Consider the following 19,941-nt stretch of genomic DNA (forward strand, 5'->3'; position numbering starts at 1 on the left):
TGGGCTCTGTGGATGACTTTTGGTTTTCTTGGACTCTTAGGACTTCAGAGGACAAAAGACTCGACAAACTCTGGCTCTTATCTAGACCTTCAGTCTAGCAACAAAAACTCAAACCTACACTAGGCGAAAACAGAAGAGGCACTGGGCTACTCTGGAGAAAGTGATCCACTACAGATCCACTACAGATGGCAGGATGAAGGCAACTTTACCTTCGGCTCTCCCTTGAAACCTCATTGAAGTGCAAAGGAAGCTGCTTTGGGGTCTCTCTGGAGGCCCTAGTTGTTCAGTAGTTGTCACTTTAAACAGGATTCCAGAAACTATTAGACAGCAAAAGGTCAAACGCTGATTGATTTATCAAGAGTGCCCTAAATTAGAGAGAGCCAAAATGCACAATTCATCCACATAACCCATATAGCCAGGCACTGGAAGGTGTGGGTGGAGCTTAGATAAGGTGAGTTCATAGTCCAGTTACAAAACAGAGCTGAGGGCTGGAGGTATGGCCGTGCACAGAAGGCCCTGAGTGCTTCCCTCCCTCCCCTCCCCCAGGCTCTGAGGGCTGGAGGTGTAGCTAGGCACTGAAGGCCCCCAGTCCTCCCACCCCCCAGCAACAGAAACACACACACACACACACACACACACACACACACACACACACACACACACACACTGTATCTATTCCTTGGAGGTCAGAAAGGTGGGCTGCAGAGGAAGGGCCTTTTCTGGAAGCAGTGGGGTTAAGCAAATGTCTGCATGTTGGACAGTGAGGAAGTGGACAATCACTCAGACTTCTTCAAACAACTTTTTTTGTATGTTTTAAGTACAACTAAATCAAAACCTCTAGTTATATGGTAGGTACCATGATCTCTAAGCAAATGGCTAGAGGTCAGATAGTCTGAGAACTAATCAAATGTTTATTTATTTGTTGAAATTACACAGTACAGGAATAAGGGCATGGTAATGAAAGCACACATTTCTGCAAAGAGATGTATAAATACATAAAGACTACATGCCAAGTGAGTAAATAAGAAATAAAGTCCATGTCCTGTCTATTTAGGTCAAACTTATTGACTAATTAATGTCACACTTAATTCAGAAACAAAAAGTGGATGCTGGGGTGAAGACCTGGATAGGGAGATACGGTTGGGTGAAGACAGTGGGGTCTCCCAAACTGAAAGCAGCCCTGGAGGTGGCAGCCATTGCAGTGGCAGTGTTATGAATAAAGTAAAATACACTTAAGAATGGCGCAGGTGGGGCTGGAGAGAAGGCTCAGAGGCTTTGAGCATTTATTGCTCTTGCAGAGGACCTGAGTTTGGTTCCCAGTATCTACGCCGTGGATCACAACCATCAGTAACTACAGTTCAAGCAATCTGATGCCTCTCCAGCTTGCACAGCTCCTTTATGCACTTACATACACTCATGCACACACTTAAATAAATGTGTCTAAAAGAAGGGCCAAGTTAAATATTTTATTGTATATCTTACCATTTTTACAGGCTGAATAAACAAAACGACGTTTGGATTTTAAGCCTTTTGGGATTTCAGAATTCTAGAGTTGTGGCCACAGCCCAATACTTGCATTCAGGCTACCATCCCAATCTTGGAGTAATTAAAGAGCTCTCTGTGTCTCATTTTCCTCTGCAAGATCAAGTTGTGACAAAGCTCTTAGCATCAGGCAGTGCAGTGTTCAAACTGGTACTGTTTGCTGACCAGTTTATTGATACAACTCATCAAGAGCAACAACTGGAGTGATTATCCACACCTGCTGCTGTCCCATGGGCATGCACAGGGAGACCCTCTGAGGGTCAGCGCTGGGCACCCTGGCTTTTCTGGGTGATCAGGATCCCCTGTAGCAGGCAGGAAGCAGAGATGGAGCCTGCAAACAAGCAGACACCCAGTCAGGGACAGACAGGATGCCCTGGGAAGGAGTCAGCTCCCATGTCCACTTTTCTACCCTGCTCATGCCACTCTTGTAGCATCTAGGACCTGTGCTGTCCCTTCAGTCCCTCTGCCTGCTTCTGCCCATTTCACCTACCTCCTGTTCTCACTCCCTGAGATACAGCTCTTTACAATACAAAGTTATTAATGATAATTACAAGAATTTATGCAAATTTGTAAGCAAGTTTCCGGTTCAATATTTTCCTCTCCCAAGATCACACGAATTCTATTTTGCCAGAGGGCTTTGCCCAAGGAGGTGCCAAGAGAATAGAAATGAACCGCTATTAAGAGCCTATTACATCTCAGGCACAATTCTAAGTACTTTGCACACATTATTTTATTTAATCCCCATTTAAAATCTCCACTAGAAAGTGATAATTTCAACTTATTTTTACACTCAAGAAATTGAGGCTGTGAGGAGATTAGTTTTTCAGGTCACACACAGGTGGCAGCTCCAGGACAGGCACATGGAATACATCCTCGGCCTATCTCAGCCTCTACAAAGGACTGCATCTAACAACACACATGGTGACCAGTGTAGAGTCATGTGAAACAGGCAGGCATAGCGTTGGGACTTATACAGTCCAGCAGGTTCTCCTTATAATTGCCTCTTCCTACAATTCTATTTGCCCTTTAAAACCTATTTGTCAGTACATTATGACAAACCAAAGCAGAAGGCTCTTTTTCAAAGTAACTGTAGTTGCTCATGTTGCTACGGACCTCAGAAATGTTCAAGTGAGATGAGATTAAGTATTAGAACAAGCAGGGTGGTAGTGACAAATGTCTTTAATCCCAGCACTCAGGAAACAGAGGCAAGTGGATCTGAGTTCAAGGCCAGCCTGGTCTACACAGAGGAACCCTGTCTTGAACCCCCCCCCAAAGAATTAGAATAAGGCTGTTGGAGAGAAGGCCAGAGCCATGGAGAGCAGGGCGGAGGAGCGACATAAAAACATAAAGTACATACAGAGCATGTCCTGGACACAAAATATTCACACTCAGCATGGAGAAGAGACTCAGATTCATCACAGCAAAATAAAGCCAAGCTCACTGAACACTACTTGGACAGGTGCCTCCTGTGTCATGTTAGGCTACCACACTTCGGTGAAGGAAAACATTCCCTAGCTTCAACTCTGTCATGAAAACCACAGCAGGGCTGGAAGGGTCTTACTGCTTTCCCTCAGTATCCAGAACAATATCTAATATGAGGCAACACAACACATCCGGAACAAAATGGAAGTTTTGTCCCTTTCTCCAGAGTCCCCACAGACTCTTAGCAGTCTTATCTTACTCCACAGGTCTCTCCAAATTCCTACATTCCTCCTAAGCATCCACAGTTGTCTTTCAGTGGGAGCAGGTGAAAAGGAAAACATTTCTATTGAGTACACACGTATTTCTCACTGAGAGTCAAACACAGATTACTCTTAGAAATGAGTTAGATGAAGAGAGAAAACATGCCCAACACATGTACATTCCTTTCTTACCAAGCACAGACATGTATACACTGACAATCCCAGCAGATGTATTTACTTCATAATGTCAGATTCCGGGGAAAGTGTGATGTGTTTGTTTTACTGTCACTCTCAGCATCAAGTATAGCATATGACAAGTGTCTATCTATGCCACCTCTTTTCTTAAAGCATCTGTTCATATACAATATTTACTCATAACCTACAGCCTAATTCCTAGCTCTGGTCACCTACCAGTGGTGTGTGGTGGGGGGACCTCTCACACACGGTTGCCAGAATGCTCTGAAATACATTCTAACTAATGAAATGGGGACTAAATCTTGGGAACAACAATCCAAGCTTTGTTGTAGTTCACAGAAAGATGTGCAATTGAAGAGAAGCATTGAACACGCAATAGCACAGACTGGGTTGCCATGGTAACAACTCTTCAACTGCAATACATCTGTGCTATTACAACCAGGCGATGTCAACACCCATTTCCTTCTGACCATATTGGGGGTCTCTGTGGCAAGAAGTACTTACAGCTCAAGGGATTTTCATTGCCAAGATTCTTCTGTCTTTTCTAGAAATGATAATTGAGATACATAAAATAACGATTAATTCTTCTGTGCAGGCATTCCTCAAATGTCAAAAGAAACATCACAATTGCAGTGTCAGTCTGACATGTTAGGCTCTGCTCTCTGTGTGTGTATGAATGACAATGTGGCCTCCCCAAAGACTAAGAAGAGAAGTAAGTATATACCAATGAGCAGAGCACGGTGGTCCAAGAACATAATCCCAGCATATGAGAGACTGGGGCAGGAATGTTGTTACAAATCTGAGGCTCCACAGGGCTACATAGCAAGACCTCATCTCCACAACAAAAAAGCATCCTATAAAAATGTATATTTGGGTCGGGCGTTGGTGGCTCATGCCTTTAATCCCAGCACTGGGGAGGTAGAGGCAAAGGGATCTCTGTGATTTCGAGACAAGCCTGGTCTACAAGAGCTAGTTCCAGGACAGGCTCCAAAGCCACACAGAGAAACCCTGTCTCGAAAAACAAAAACAAACAAGCAAAAAAATAATGTACATTTGGTTTCAGACACAAAACAAATGTGCTTGTCAGAAATACCTGCTACCCTTAAGCAACAGTTCCACATTTTATCTTTAAACTTAAATTTTACTCCTAATTCCAAAATGTGCTCTGGGGCCCCTTTATTTTCACTTAAATAATTATTAATAAAACAAAACAAAACCTAACTAACAAAAACAAACAAACAAACAAAAAACAAGGCTGGGAGGTGGTGGCACACACCATTAGTCCAACCAGAGGCAGGTGGATCTCTGTGAGTGGATTTCTATGAGTTCAAAAACAAAATCCAAAACATCTATGCATTATTCTTAGAGTCTACTGTGTAACAGTCCAAGCCAGTCCTCCATTAGCTACCTGTATAAAGTGAGCAGCCCTCAAGAACAGTGATGCTGTTCACTGTGGACCAAAAGATCACAGTAAGCAGGTCTGAATCTAACCTAACTTAGGGCTGGACACAGGATATACTCAATGAATGAATGACTCTCCCAAAACGGTCACTGCAGAATACACAGCCTTCACTATACTTAGAGAATTCAATGCAAGTTTCTCTTAGCACTATTGATGAATGAGATAGTTTCTTTGAAAACTTTGGAGGTCACATGCCAAAGAATGTAAATGTACTAAATAGAAGGATACAGAGTTTTTTTTTTTTTTAATGTGTGTGAGGGGGCTAGTGAGATGGCTTGGTGGTTAGGAACACTGGTTGCTCTTGCAGAAAACCCAGGTTCAGTTCACAACACCCACATGACAGCTCACAATTGACTGTAACTCCTATCCCAGAAATCTGATGTCCTCTTCTGGCTCTGTGGTATATAAACAAAACACCCATACATAGATACTAACTAAACAACAACAAAAATGTGTATGTATATTTCATCTAGGCCTAGTACCCATGGAGGCCAGAAGAGGGCATCAGATCCCTTAGAACTGGAGTAGTAGATGGTTGAGTCATCATATGGGAGCTGGGAACATAAAGTGGGTCCACAGTAAGAGCAGCAAGTGCTTTTAACTGCTGTGCTCTCTCTCCAGCAGGAAAACTCAGACATTTACAAAGACTTGATGCAAGGAATGGCAGCTTGATAGGTGAAACACTGTTCACTATGGATCCTCACTTTCACTGCTGCAGTGATGCCTAAGATCAACATTACATGATGACACTAACACAGAAGAGAACCCATGACATAAAGTATTTGCATAATTAAACTGTATTTTTGGTTCTTTGTTTTGTTTTTGTTTTTGGGGGGGACAGGGTTTCTCTGTATAACAGCCCTGGCTTTCTTGGAACTCTCTTTGTAGATCAGGCTGGCCTTGAACTCAGAGACCTGCCTGCTTCTGCGTCTTGAGTGTTGGGATTAAAAATGTGCACCACCATGCCCGTATGGACTTTTATTTTTCATAAATAAAAGCAATTTACCTTTTTGGAACTCCAGAGGATCCAAAATGTTTGACAGGGTGAAGGGCAAGCTCTTTCGATAATGGCCCACGGCACTGACGATCCAGGCTTATTAAATCCTGGCTGTCCTCAGCTGGTAAGTACTGCACTGGCTCCCAGTCTTCCCGTGTCTTCAGCTCTTCATCCAGTCTCTCACTTAAAAACTGAGTATCAGAGGAAATCCTCAAAGAGCAAAGAGCAGCAGGCTGGCCACTTAGAACATCTGAGGGAACAAACTCTCCATCGCTTAGTGTCCTATCCATGCTTTTCTGAGATTCGAATGTCAAAAGTGCTCTTTTGTTGTTAAAAGACAGCATGCAAAAACTAGACAGATAATGTAGCATGAGAGAAGGAACAGGGTTTTTATAAAAATACACAGCACACCTAACTCTGTTAAATAACAGTTGATAAGAACAAGATTGCTGGACAATACTTCGTGGAGAATCATGAAGGGGATCAAGGTGAAACCATGGCAGATGACCCACAAAGATCATCACTTTTTGCTTTGTCTCATCTTTATTGATTATTTTGAAAATATCTTCCCCTGTCAAAAAAGATTTCATCCCATGATTTTCTGTTAAGAGGTCACATTTTTCCTTTGCTTTGGGGTTTATAGGTGTCTCTTCCAGTAACTTAAAGTTTGGTGGCAAATTAAAAATCCTCCCCTGCATCCCTTGGGTATCCTTTGATGACTCTAAGAGATTCTCTGGGGAGTGCAGATGGGGGACACAAGTACTGGAGATATTTGTCTCTAGGTTTCTGGGTAAATCTACCATTTCAGCTTTAGGTGACAAATCTCTCAGTTGCTTCTCCACTGGTATTTCTGGGCCACTTCCTGAGCCTGCTACTTCTTCAGAAGTGGAAATCAACTTAAGCAGTTGTTCCTCACTATCAGGACAGATCAGTCTCCGAGATCTGTCTTTCTTGGGTCTCTGTTCATACACAAACTTATGAGGTTCCTTGGGCCAACTGCCAAAATATGGCTGGCTCTGTAATTCTTCAGACAAACTAGCTGTAAAAAAAGCCCAGCAATCACTTTTAACTCCTTCTTCCCATAAAATTTCCTCTGATGTTCTGGTTCCACTTTGATGATGCACAGCAAATTCATCTGGACAACTTTTATCTGTCACCTCTGTCTTCTGTAAAAACACACATGTGGTTTCCTGTGTATCCAAAGCTGACTTAGGTCTATTTCTCCTGTGCCTTTCCACCCTCATGCCCAAGCAGCCATCCCTCACTACTACACAAGAAGGATGTTCAATGCTTGTGTGACAAGAGGCAGAACTTTCACTTGGTACTGATGACAAAGTTAGAAACAGGTCCTCCTCTTCCTTGGGGAAGCAGTTCTTAGGTGTGTGGTCCCATGCAACTGTAGACACAACGTTATAGAAACTGTCTGAGATCTCTATGTCTTGCCAACTTTGCTCTTCATAGCCATTTATACAATCTGCTGCTTCCTTCTGTAGGCCACCAGTAAAGGGATGTCCTGGTTCTCCCATGGTATCTTCAAAACCTTCCCCTTTGCTCTGAGATAAGCCCTGACTTCCTGGTGCAAGGTGGCCTAAGGTTGCAGGTGAGTTCTTACCAAAACTGTTGTTCCCTTTCTTTCCTTTTCTGTTTCTTTTCTGTTTGGGTTTGTCAAGCCTGTATACACTTTTCTTCAAAATTCTTTCTCTGAAATATAAAGAACAAAAAAATGCATAACTTAGTTTTTATGTAAAATTGGCAAAGTCTAAAATATCACTGTGTAAAACTCATTAGTAAAAGGGCCTGCATCCTTTGTACTGTATTTACATCACTTTTTTTTCTTGTTCATGTGTGATTGAGTTTATTGTAGAGAAAGATAACAGAAATTGTGGTTGGATAAAGAAAACAGTTGGACATAGAATTAATGTGGGCCTTCTATCCACATGCCTTAGCAACCCAGCCATGGATCTGCCAAGTCCTTTAACATCAAGAAGTTAATCTTTAGAGTCATTTCCATGTTGTAGATCCCCTGGCATGTCTCATAGCTCTCTTGCTGGTAGTGGCAGCAAGGCTTCTTATAGTGGCATTATCACTTTATGATTTCCACATGCTCATCAGTGGTAAGCAGTCTGTTCAGGATCATGGATGAACCTTCATATCCTGACAGTGAACTTCAGAAGTTTAGCTGTGGTCTTGTATTCAAATCTTCATTCTTCAGGACCTGTAGACTTCAGCCTCAGCATGCCTTACAATCACTTTTAATGAGACCTTAAGATCCGCTACACTAAATATAAGTACACACTGAGGAAGTTAAAACTCACATGCACACACTCATCTCATAAGCCAACAACTTTATGAAAACCTAGTATTTATATTGAAGAAAGTGTTCCATGTATACAGAATATTTTACATTTTAAAGGAACCAACCTATGATACACAGTGACAAGATATCACATCCAAGAGAGAAACAGAATTCTCATCACTCACACTAGAAGTGCATAGCTGTTGTGAAATAATCTTTTTGTATGTTATGAAGATGTGTCTTTGCCAAGGTGCATTCTTATTGGTTTAATAAAGACCTGAAAGGCCAATAGTTGTGCAGGAGAGGATAGGTGGGACTTCAAGGTGGAAAGAAAAGAAGAGGAAATGAATCTAGGTGCCAGAGAGGAAACAGAGAGTGCAAGATGGAAGAGAGGTAAAAAGTCACGAAGCAAAAGATAGATTAATATAAATGGGTAATTAAGCTATAAAAACTAGTAGGACAAGCCTAAGCTATAGGCCAAGCTCTCATAATTAACAATAAGTCTCTGTGTAGCTTTCTGTGAGCTGATGGCCCAAAGAAAAAATCCATCTACACATGGCTCTTCATAAGTGAAGACAATACTTGACATTTCTGGGGACATCCAACCTGCAGCCCATGAACTGTATGCATCCCAGAATAGTCATGAATGTAGCCCAGCATAAAACTGTAAGCTTATTCAAATCATTATGAGATTTTTTTACTGTATGATATTTTTTCTGTAACTCAATTGCACAGTTCTCAAATGACAACATGTCTCATGTCCTAAGGGTGACACTCCTGAGAGATGATGCTAAGGATAATAGTTGGTGATTTTCGACGATTTAGTGAACTTTTTACCTTTTCACATAAAGACTAGTTTCCCCCCCTTCCACAGAGAATGATCAGAGTCAGAGACAAGGTACCAATGAAAACACACGAAAAAAAAAAAAAACAACTAGAAGAACAATAGAAATAGTTGATGGGACTGAAGAGAGGGCTCACTAGGTAAGAGCACTGCTCTCACAGAAGATCCAGGTTCGGTTCCCAGAATGCTCACAACCAACTGTAACTCCAGTTTCAGGAGATCAAATGCCCTCTTCTGACCTTTGAAGACAGCAGGCACTAATGTAACACATATACTTGGATACAGGAAAAACACACACAGGAAATAATTAAGTAAAACCATGTGGTGGCAGCACACCCTTTTAATCCCAGCAGTTGGGAGGTAGAGTCAGGTGGATCTCTGAGTTTGAGTCCAGCCCGGTCTACAGAGTATGTTCCAGGACAGCCAGGGCAACACAGAGAAACCCTGTCACAAAACAAAACAAAACAAAACAAAACAAAACAAAACAAAAGAAAGGAAGAAAGCTGGGTGGTGATGGTGCATGCCTTAAATCCCAGCACTCGGGAGACAGAGGCAGGCGGATCTCTGTGAGTTTCAGGCCAGCCTGGTCTACAGACCGAGTTCCAGGACAACCTCCAAAGCAATACAGAGAAACCCTGTCTCGAAAAACAAAACAAAACAAAAACAAAAAAAGAAAGGAAGGAGAAAGAAAAGAACAAAAGAAAGAGGAGAGAAATGCCAAGGATAGAGCAATAGAAAAATAAGTAAGGAGAGAAACATGGAAGGGTAAAAAGATGATAAGGAAAAGGCGACAGTCAGTTCTTTCCAGATTGGCCACTGGCCAATGAGCTACTTAACTAGCCTTCCTATCCCATCCATCTCTCTCTCTCTCTCTGCACAGGCCCACTGGCCTGTGAGTGCCCAGAAAAACAGAAGTCAACGTTTGTGTCCTCTCTATCACTTATCACCTAAGTATTTGAGACAAGGCCTCTCATTGGACCTGAAGTTTCCTAATTTGGGTAGACTGGATGTCCAGCAAGGCCCCAGGATTTATCTGTCTCTTCCTCCTCAATGCTGGCACATCACTGTCTGGCTTTCTGCTTCCTTATAGAGGCACAGGGGATTCAAACTCAGGTCCTCATGATTACAAAGCAAGTACCTTACCCACTAAGCCATCTCACTGCCCCCACCAATATGGGTTGTAAACCTCCTTTGGTCACCAAGCAGTATTCTATGCTGCTTTCAGAGACAGGATGTAAGAACACCTTGTGTTCATTACACCTAATTGTTGCTGCCCTTGCTCATGTATTCCCAGGTGTTGGTGTGGAAAGACCAGGAAGGAAAGCTAATGGGCCTAGAAACAGCTGTTCAAAAGACACTGCATAAAGGATGCTGTCTTTGGTAACAACCTTACTTATGCTCAGTTCTATGAACTGCAATCAGCTAGCCAATAAGCATTCTAGTTAAGTTCAAAGTACAACACTAGCTTTTAAATCCATACCTGAGGTGTCCTAGAACCACATAGCTTTGTTTCTCTGAATTCTTGATTCTGCACCAGCCTGTCAAATGTTGAGATTATGGAAATGTGCCATCAGGACCAGTTTCTGAAGTTGCTGCCGCCGCTGCTTTTGGTTTTATGAGTCTCACTGTGTGGCACTGGATAGCCCAGAACTCACATTGTACTACAGGATACCCTTGAACTCATAGAAATCTAAATGCCTTTGCCTCCTGAGTTCTGGGATTAAAGACATGTGCTGCACACAGCTATTATCACTTTGCTGGCTCGTTTTATGTCAATTTGACACAAGATAGAGTCATCTAAGAGAAGAGAACCTCAATTAAGAAAATGCACGCCTTTAGTCCCAGCCCTTGGAAAACATAGGCAGGAAGATCTCTGTGAGTTCGAGATCAGTTTGATCTACAAGAGCTAGTTCCAGGACAGCTTCCAAAGCCACAGAGAAACCCTGCCCCCCCCCAAAGAAAGAAAATACCCCTGTCTCAGAAACAGTTTCTTTTGGTGTGAAGAGACACCATGACCATGGCAATTTTTATTTGTTTGTTTGTTTCTCTGTGTAACATCTCTGGCTATCCTGGAATTTCACTTTGTAGACCAAATAGGCCTGGAATCCACTGAGATCTGCCTGTCTCTGCCTCCCTAGTGCTGGGACTGAAGGTGTGCACTGTCATGCCTAGCTACAGCTACACTTGCAAAGGAAAACATTTAATTGAGGAGACAGCTAACAGTTCAGAGGTTCAGTCCATTATCATCATGGCGGCAAGCATGGCAGTGTTCAGGCAGATATAGTGCTGGAGAAGTAGCCGAGTATCCTATATCTTGGCTTGCAGGCAACAGGAAATGGTCTCTGTGTCACACTGAAGGAAGCTTGAGTAAAAGAGACCTCAAAAAAGTGATATACTTCCTCCATGGCCACACCTACTCCAACAAAGCCACACCTCCTATAGTGCCCTATGTGCTTATGGGGGCCAATTACATTCAAACTATCACAGCCTCCATAAGGGCATTTTCTTAATTAGTGGTTGATGGTGGAGAGCCCAGCCCATTGTGTGTGGTGCCATCCCTGGGCTGGCTATCCTAGGTTCTACAAGGAAGAAGGCTAAACAAGCCACGAGAAGCAAGCCAGTGAGCAGTACCCTTCCATGGCCTCCACATTAGCTCCTGCCTCCAGGTTCCTGCCTTGTTTGAGTTCTGCCTGACTTCCTTAATGATGAACAGTGATATGGGAATGACCCAAATAAACCCTTTCCTCCTCATGTTGCTTTGATCATGGTGTTTTATCGAAGCAATAGTAACCCTATGTAGGACAACTAGTTTTTAAAGAAAATAAATGGTATATGGAAATAGCTGTGGATGTGGCTGGTGGTAGAATACATGCCTACACTCACAGGGTCCTTCGTGGGTTTCATTCTGAATAAACTGAGGATGTGACTGATGATGATAAGTCACCATGCCTGTGGAAAAATGTCCACAGAAGGAGGCTGTTCTAAAACAACAGGCAAACAAAACCTAACTCTAAATCTGAAACATCGGGTCATGTATTAAAGCATTTTACTATGAGGTCATCAGAGGGTTCTGTAAGGATTTGAATTTGGATGAACACAGAATGTGGTACAAGGTATGTGAGGATCAAAGAAGTGTGACAGAGATGTGTACCAATTCTTCATCAATGACACTTTAGACACAGTGACAGGGCATGCTGTGTGGCCCAGGCTAGCCTCAAATTCTCAGTAATAACACTTGCCTCAGCATCCCAGGTGCCAGGTTGAGAGGTATGAGCTGCAACATCCACTGATGCTGTTTGGAATTACTGTCCTTTTTCTAGTGAGTCAGGCCTTCTAGAAAACACTCATAAGCCGGCAACCCTGTGAGGCTCCTGTGAGTTAAGAGATGTGGTGGTGGTGATGGTGACTTCCGTTGCAAGGCACTCTTCTGACATAGCTGATCAGTAGATGCATTTTCATCAGGAACATGAATCTATACAGTGCAAGAGGCTCATCAGAGCTGTGTAAACCTGACCTCACTTGTGCTGATTCACTTAAGGATGAATGGCCCTGTTAGGAAAGAAAAGCATCACTAAGCAAAAGTGAGTCATAAGCAGGAAGTTGGGAGAGCTAACGCCACAGACTGAAGCCTTGAAAGGAAGGAAGAAACAAGAAATAAGCAAGGTAAATACATCTGTGATGAGTAAGACTAGACGATGGCTCAGAACCCAAGTTCGTGGGCAGGAGCACAATGTACTTTTTAAGAACTAGGAGGGGTGCTTCTCAGAGGAGAGCTAACCTGACCAAAGAGTATCCAGATGAAGCCCAAACTGACTATGGAGGAAAGCAGGGAAAGGGAGAATAAAAATAAGGGGCATGGTAAGTAATGATTCCACAAGAAAAAATAACCAGGGGAAAGGCAGATGTGCCATTTCCTCCTGCAGAACCCTATACACCAGCGTCTCCAGTGAGTGTTTGTTCCAATCAGAGATCAAAGCACATGCAGATAGGAAAACTCTAATGTATAATGACTACAGTTGGGATACAGTCCAGGTCAGCCTGGACACTGGCTCAATAATCTGCTAGCAGACAAGATCACATGTAAATGTGTTTCCTTTATTAAATGGGGGTAATGTTTCCTTCTTGCAGGAATCTAATGCAGGTGCTCTTCAATGGCATCCATTTAACATAGGACAGATGACTCAATCTTTCCTTTTCTTCTATATGACATTGACAGATAACAATGGCACCCTGAATGTTCTCAGCCAGATGGCTGCTTTCAGTAATAACTATCTTTTAGCTCCTAGTGTTTGGAACTGTGTGTTTACAAGGAGTCAATGCGTTTATCCACAGATCTGTCTACATCAGTCATAACGGTTAGGATAATGATGTGGTTTATTTTCCTAAAGATGAGGTACTAAAGCAGTTGTTAAATTAGTTGTGGGCAGGATCACCATAAAATTTGTTTCAGAAGTCATAAAACCCTGTTTTCATGCCCTCATACTGCCTTGAAAATGTCTGTGGGTTCATCTTCCTTTTTTTGTATCAATATAAACCAGAGATTCCTGGCAAGGCATAGAAGGCAGGCATAGCTTAAAAGTGAAAAGGGGAAACAACAGGATCACACAAAATGGTTGCATAAGACCGAACTAGACTCCCTTAATATGGGTGACAATGGTGTGACGAAACAAATGAGGCCACAGGCAGTGGGCCAAAGATCAAACTGACTTAGTGGAGCCCATTCTATATGGAGAGATACCTTGCTCAGCCTAGACACAGGGGTGTGGGGGTGGGGAGGTGTCTTGGTCCTGTCTCGACGAGATGATGGGACAGACTTAGTAGACTTCCTAGGGGAGGTCTTACCCTTTTGAGGAGCAGATGGGAGGTAGGGGGAGAAGTGGGGGGAGTGGGAGGAGAAGAGAGAGGGGGAACTGGGATTGGAATGTAAAAAATAAATTAATTAACAAAAAGCTGACAGACGGTGGTGGCACACACCTTTAGTCCCAGCACTCGGGAGGCAGAGGCAGGTGGATCTCTGTGAGTTCGAGACCAACCTGGTCTTCAAGAGCTAGTTCCAGGACAGCCTCCAAAGCCACAGAGAAATCCTGTCTCAAAAACAAAAACAAACAAAAAACCCAAAACAAACACAAACAAAACAAAACAAACACCCCCCCCCCAAAAAGGTTAAGAAAATGCTGGAGAAAAATGGAGAGTATTTTTTTTCTTTTCACTTTTAACTGTGCTTGTAATGAACCAAATTTTTCATGAGGGAAATCAACTGAGTTTCTGGTCAATAAAAGGAGGTTGTTTTGCCTTAAGAAAAAAAATAGTAAAAAGAGAGCTGGGAGTGTGGCCTGTAGTCGAGCATTTGCCTAGCACTCATATAAAATGTTTACAGTAATTTTGATATCTTTTCATAAGAATTCCTCAATTTGTTGCTTTTCCTTCAGTGGTTGGGACCTAACCCAAAGCCTAATACATGTAAATCAAGTGCTTATTAATATCATCATCCCTGAATCCTTATATTAATTTTTTTCAGGGAACTAAATTGAAAGGAAGAAAAATGTTATTCTGGCAGATGACATAATTATCTGAGTATACAAGCTAAAAAAATCTGTACACAAATCAATATCATTAATAAGTAAGTTTGGGAAATGCCATAGGATATAAAACCAACATTCAAGGAAACCATATGGCAGAGTAACAAACTCCAAAATGCCATCCTTCCACAGCAGCCGTGGGTAAGGACTGTCAGAATGAACTGCTTCAGGGCTCTGAAAACAAGTTAGAGCTCTACAAGAACTGGTAGTTAATCAGGAAAAACATCTCAGTAAGATGGCAAAATATCTCTTCTTGTCATTTCTAGCTCATTGGAGCCCCATCTAATGCTGTCTGTATGGGTGGTGGTCCCTAAAATAACAGAGTGAATCTCAGTGCAAGCATAAGAGGTAGCAGAAAGTCCTTATTCTCAATAATTATGGTTGTTTCAACCTCTGGGTTCATCTATTGCCTCTTTTTGTTGTTGTTTTGAGATACAGTCTCACTATGTTGCCTTGACTGGCCTAGAACTCACTATGTAGACCAGACTGACTTGAAATTTTTAGAGATCTGTCTGCATCTGCATCCCCCAATCTAGGATTAAAGAAGTGTGCCGCTACATATGGCTGCTTGCTTCCATTTGGACTAACTTGAAATTCCCTGTTGAAAATAGGGCAAGAGGCATTTGTTGAACAAATTACAATGCCAAGTCCTTTCTTCCCAAGACTCCTTCCTCCCCCACTGTCTGCCTTCTTTCTCTTTGTGTTCCACTGTTTAATTACAGTTTCCTGCATGAGCATGGGGGAAAATTCACTTGAGTAGGGACAATTTACCAGTGGACATGGCTCTTGTAATCTTTATTTTAACATTAAGTTAGCATAAAACGCAGCCATCTGATAGACAATAATTTTATTCACTGGAAACTTGCTAGTATTTCTAGGGGTTTTGATGTATGTGCAACTGTCTTCCATGTACTGCCACTTTAAATGTATCACCATTGTTGTACATAAAGAGTTTAACTTAGATTGCTTTCAGGCCATGTTTCCAGTAGCTCTACATAGGTTCTTTTTGTTTTTGTTTTCTGTTTATCTGCATTTAGTGTTTTTGTATCATCAACTGGTGTGGATGACATGGCGACCACTGCTGCTTGACAAAGTTCCAGAATTTTGACATTGCCATCACAATTCTCCAGCATCGCTGGGCTTTGGTGGCGCACGCCTTTAATCCCAGCACTCGGGAGGCAGAGGCAGGCGGATCTCTGTGAGTTCGAGGTTAGCCTGGTCTACATAGCGAGTTCCAGGACAGCTTCCAAAGCCACAGAGAAACCCTGTCTCGAAAAACAAAAACAAAATAAACAAAAAACAATTCTCCAGCATCTTTTAACTTCCACCTTTAATGGTTCTCACTGTGTTATGAGTATTTCCTTGTGCCTTTTCCTTTGGGAAATTCTGTGCAGGCTTTGGTGAGGGATGAGAATATATACAATGGCAGTCTCTTTAAACTAGTAATTCTTTGGAAAAACTCTCCACCACCATAGAACCATATAGCATGATAGCTCTGCTTACTCCCACGTAAGAATCTAATTATGCCCCCCTCAATGACACCAAGAGTAGCGAAGTTAAAGATTTACTAACTGGGCATACCTGGTCCCAGGGTTGAAAATCATATAACCAAGAGAAACAATGAACCCAGATCCAAAGCCTGAGGCCCTTCAGGGCAAGAGCTCAGTAAGTAAGTATAGAATAGTGCCCATGGTTAGTGGCTTACTGGATGAATGGTAAGATCCAGTATGCCCCATGAGAAATAGATTGTTAAAAAGTTACACTGACTTGATCCCCCTCTGCCATATATAGAAACATGCACTGAAGAAATCAAAATGGTATGATATAATGGAAAAAGAATAAGAAATCAGGACCTTCCCTTTGGGGAGCATATGAGGGCAACAAGTCATAAGACTAAGGCACAAAGGAATGTAATTGGAAAATAGCTCAATGTTTGTTTTTGTTCCATGCTGTGCTCCATGTTACAAACACTACATCATACCCCTTGAAGAATGAAAATTGCTCTAGTGGGTTTGTTTCTCAGGACTCAATGTCTGACAGCTTCTGACACGACTGAGACTGTACAGAAGGCTAAGAGGGCACCTGGAAGGTTACTGAACCTTGGAGGACATTAGGCATTTAAATTCTTGCTGAACCTATTGGGTTTTGCTCCATGAAAAATACTGTGATGACGTTGATGACCACTGTCATCCCAGAATCACTAAGCATGCTTTCAATATTACTTGTGCTTAAACTATAATACAATTATAGATTATATAAAATGTAGCCATTTTGAATAAACAAGCAGCCACCCTGGATTACCCTCAGATTGTGTCAAGTCTCCTTCTTTCACTGACTCCACACTTTCTCTTTGGGACCTGAACCCCACTGGAGCTAGATTCTGGCAATCAGCTATTTTCAGCCTTTTGGACTGAATGATTTACTCTTCTCTAAGGAGCTGACCCAACTTCGACTTCTACCACACTGGATGACAAAAAATACATAGGACTGGGAGGCCATTGAACTAACCTCCAATAGAAGGGGAATTGAAAGGTTTTCCACAGAGACTCAGTGTGCAGAGCATTTAGCAAATGAGAAGCTTCTCAGGGACATTAGTCACACCTCAGCATTTATAAAAAGAAGACCCAGACGTAAATCCAGACACCTATGGACACCTGATTTCTGATAAAGAAGCCAGAAACGCACACTGGGAAAAAAAAAGACAGCATCTTCAACAAATGGTGCTGGTTACACTAGAAGGTGCATATAGAAGAATCCAAATAGACCCATACTTACCACCCTGCATAAAATTCAACTCCAAATGGATCAAAGACCAACCACAGCATAAAACCAGATATACTGAATCTGATAGAAGAGAAAGTGGGTGTCTTAGGGTTTCTGCTGCTGTGATAAAGCACCATGACCAAAAAGCAAGTTGCAGAGGAAAGGGTTTATTCGACTCACCTCCATTCGTAGTCCATCACTGAAGGAAGTTAGAGCAGGAACCTGAAGACAGAAGATTATGCAGAGGCCATGGAGGGGTGTTGCTTACTGGCTATAAGCTAGTCTATTTTCAATCATGTTCCATTTTTTTAACAGATAAAATCAACCTTCGTATTACTGTCTTAGAGCCTCTATGAATTTCCCTTCACCGGCAGGTGGACCACAGTGAATCACTGAACCCTACCAGTTATTACTTCACATGACATACAGTGGCAAGATTTAGGCATGGACAAGAGTGACTGAAAGACAGGAGTTCTGGAGGCTCTGAGTTCTCTCTCTCCTCCCTCTGACTCCAAGAGTAAATGGGTTCAGTTGAGGACTTCCCTTTCCTATCTGTGAGCCCTGAAGGAGATGCCCTACACATTTAGCACTAGGAGCCCAGTTCTGTAGCCTGTTACACGCTACTAAACAGAAATCACTAATGATAGCAGTGCTATCTATAAAAGCAGTATCACAGGAGAAAACAAAATGTCTTCTCTTTCTACACTATAGAGCAGAAAGAACCCTGAGTGAAGTCCTAAAAGAATGTGTGCGTTGATTGTGTGCATTAACATGAGCTGGACACGTCAAAGACCCCAGAGCCACAGACCCATGGAGAAACACGCACTTCCTGTGGGGTGAGGCACAGAAGGATGGCAAAGTCTTCCTTGGGGGACCAAATATGAGTGTTGACAGTATGTGCAGAAAATGTCTACACCGGCTTTTTTCTGATGTTTACTGCCTGAAGACTGTGTCCCTGCAGGGACATCATCTGCTGAATCAGATAAACCTATCTCATCGTTCAACTGTATGTAATAAGCCCTACTCCTTGCCCAGCTGAATGTAGTAACTCTTTCTGTTCAACTCTACAACAAACACATTGAGCTTCCAGGGTGCTGCGGTTTTTCCAGCCAGGAGTCTAGACAACCTGATCCGAGCTTTTTGTCTGTCTGTCCACCTGCCTGTCTTTTCTTTATTCTCACACCACCCTAGTCAGTGCAGCATGATGCAAAAGTCATGATGGGGGCAGCAATAGTGCAAACAGTACAAACCTGTAGCATCATGGGACTTGTGGTCTCCTTTCTGGACAGTGGCTGAAGGGTTCATGGTACTGTCATTACTACTTTGCTGCACTCAGCAAAGTCTGAACTTTTCCTCACCAGTTAGCCACCTTGCCATCTATTGTTCTGTCATCCTTGTTCAAAATTTACAGTTTGATGTTCCCATAATATCCTCTTGCCTTAGTTCTTACCTTAGAATAATTACCAACGATAGTACCTTGTTTGTTTCCTAAGGACCCACCTTCCATTTTCAACATAATTTGTAGTAATGTTCATATAACTTTTGCCGCCCATACTGTCCCTGTCATTTCTACACTCAACACTTGCTTGACACCTGTACATTTAAGTGAATATAATACAAGAATTAAGAGAAAAATGAAAAGAAAAAAGAAGCAGAAACAGCAGTGGCTATTCATGAATATATGCATCCCAGACATCAAAGGGCTAACATGAAGTCCTGATTTGTAAGAACACTGAAATACTGGGGCTGGAGAGACGGCTCAGTGGTTAAGAACACTGGCTGCTCTTCTAGAGGACCCAAGTTCAATTCCCAGCTCACAACTATCTGTAACTCTAGTTCCAGGGGATTTGACACACCCACAGAGACATAGAAGCAGGCGCAACATCAATTCACATAAAATACAATAAATCATACAAAGAAAGAAAAAGCTGGGCAGTGGTGGCACACACCTTTAATCCCAGCACTTGGGAGGCAGAGATCTCTGAGTTAGAGGCCAGCCTGGTCTACAAAGTGAGTTTCAGAGTAGTCAGAGCTACACATAGAAACCTTGACTTAAAAAACAAAAGGAAACAAAACAATCAAAACAAAACACACCCTCTGCAAAAAAAAAAAAAAAAAAAAAGAGAGAGAGAGAGATAGAGAGAGAACAACCAAAAAGCTGAAATACTTATTAGGCAGACGGAACCCTAGCCTAATTCTTCAAAATTTCTACGGACCCATCAACTACATCAACTAACAAGGGTAATGACTGGGACTCCAAAGAGCCCATCAGATTCCTCTGCTGCCACAGCAACCAAGCTACATCCTAACTGGTTAATATCCATGCCATCAACTCTGCCTTACAACACCCCTCCATGCCTTTGTGCCCTTAATGGTTTCCTACAAGCTAGCTTGTACTCCTCCCTCTTCCCATCCAGACCTATGGAGACTAGTGGACCTAGTTCTCAAAAGGAACATGTTTGGTTATGCTCAGAGGCAAATCTTAGGCTGTCACTGCTAACCATTGACTCCACCGTGTCTTCATGTAGCTACCTGTAGCAACTGCAGCCTCCCTGGAGTTTTGAAGGAAGAGATGTGCTGG

At 42.4% G+C, this 19,941-nt stretch overlaps 1 protein-coding gene across 4 annotated transcripts in view; it reads right to left on the reverse strand.

Moving 5' to 3' along the window:
• Positions 1-1,452: 1,452 nt before the first annotated feature.
• LOC101843798 (NEDD4 binding protein 2 like 2) overlaps positions 1,453-19,941 on the reverse strand; it is a 57,835-nt gene continuing 39,346 nt past the window's right edge. For 3 of the 4 annotated variants that reach the window (XM_040751426.1, XM_040751428.1, XM_040751429.1), the window contains 3 exons: positions 5,891-7,579; positions 3,924-3,965; positions 1,453-1,873 (listed from right to left, as the gene is read on the reverse strand). In XM_040751426.1, the coding sequence (XP_040607360.1) occupies positions 3,938-3,965; positions 5,891-7,579 (1,717 nt within the window). In that variant the 3' untranslated portion in view covers positions 1,453-1,873; positions 3,924-3,937. The remainder of the gene's footprint in view (positions 1,874-3,923; positions 3,966-5,890; positions 7,580-19,941) is intronic. The other variant, XM_040751427.1, reaches the window with a different exon arrangement.

This window comes from Mesocricetus auratus, unplaced genomic scaffold, assembly GCF_017639785.1.
Source record: "Mesocricetus auratus isolate SY011 unplaced genomic scaffold, BCM_Maur_2.0 Super-Scaffold_100008, whole genome shotgun sequence".
In the NCBI taxonomy this organism is placed as follows: Eukaryota; Metazoa; Chordata; class Mammalia; order Rodentia; family Cricetidae; genus Mesocricetus; species Mesocricetus auratus.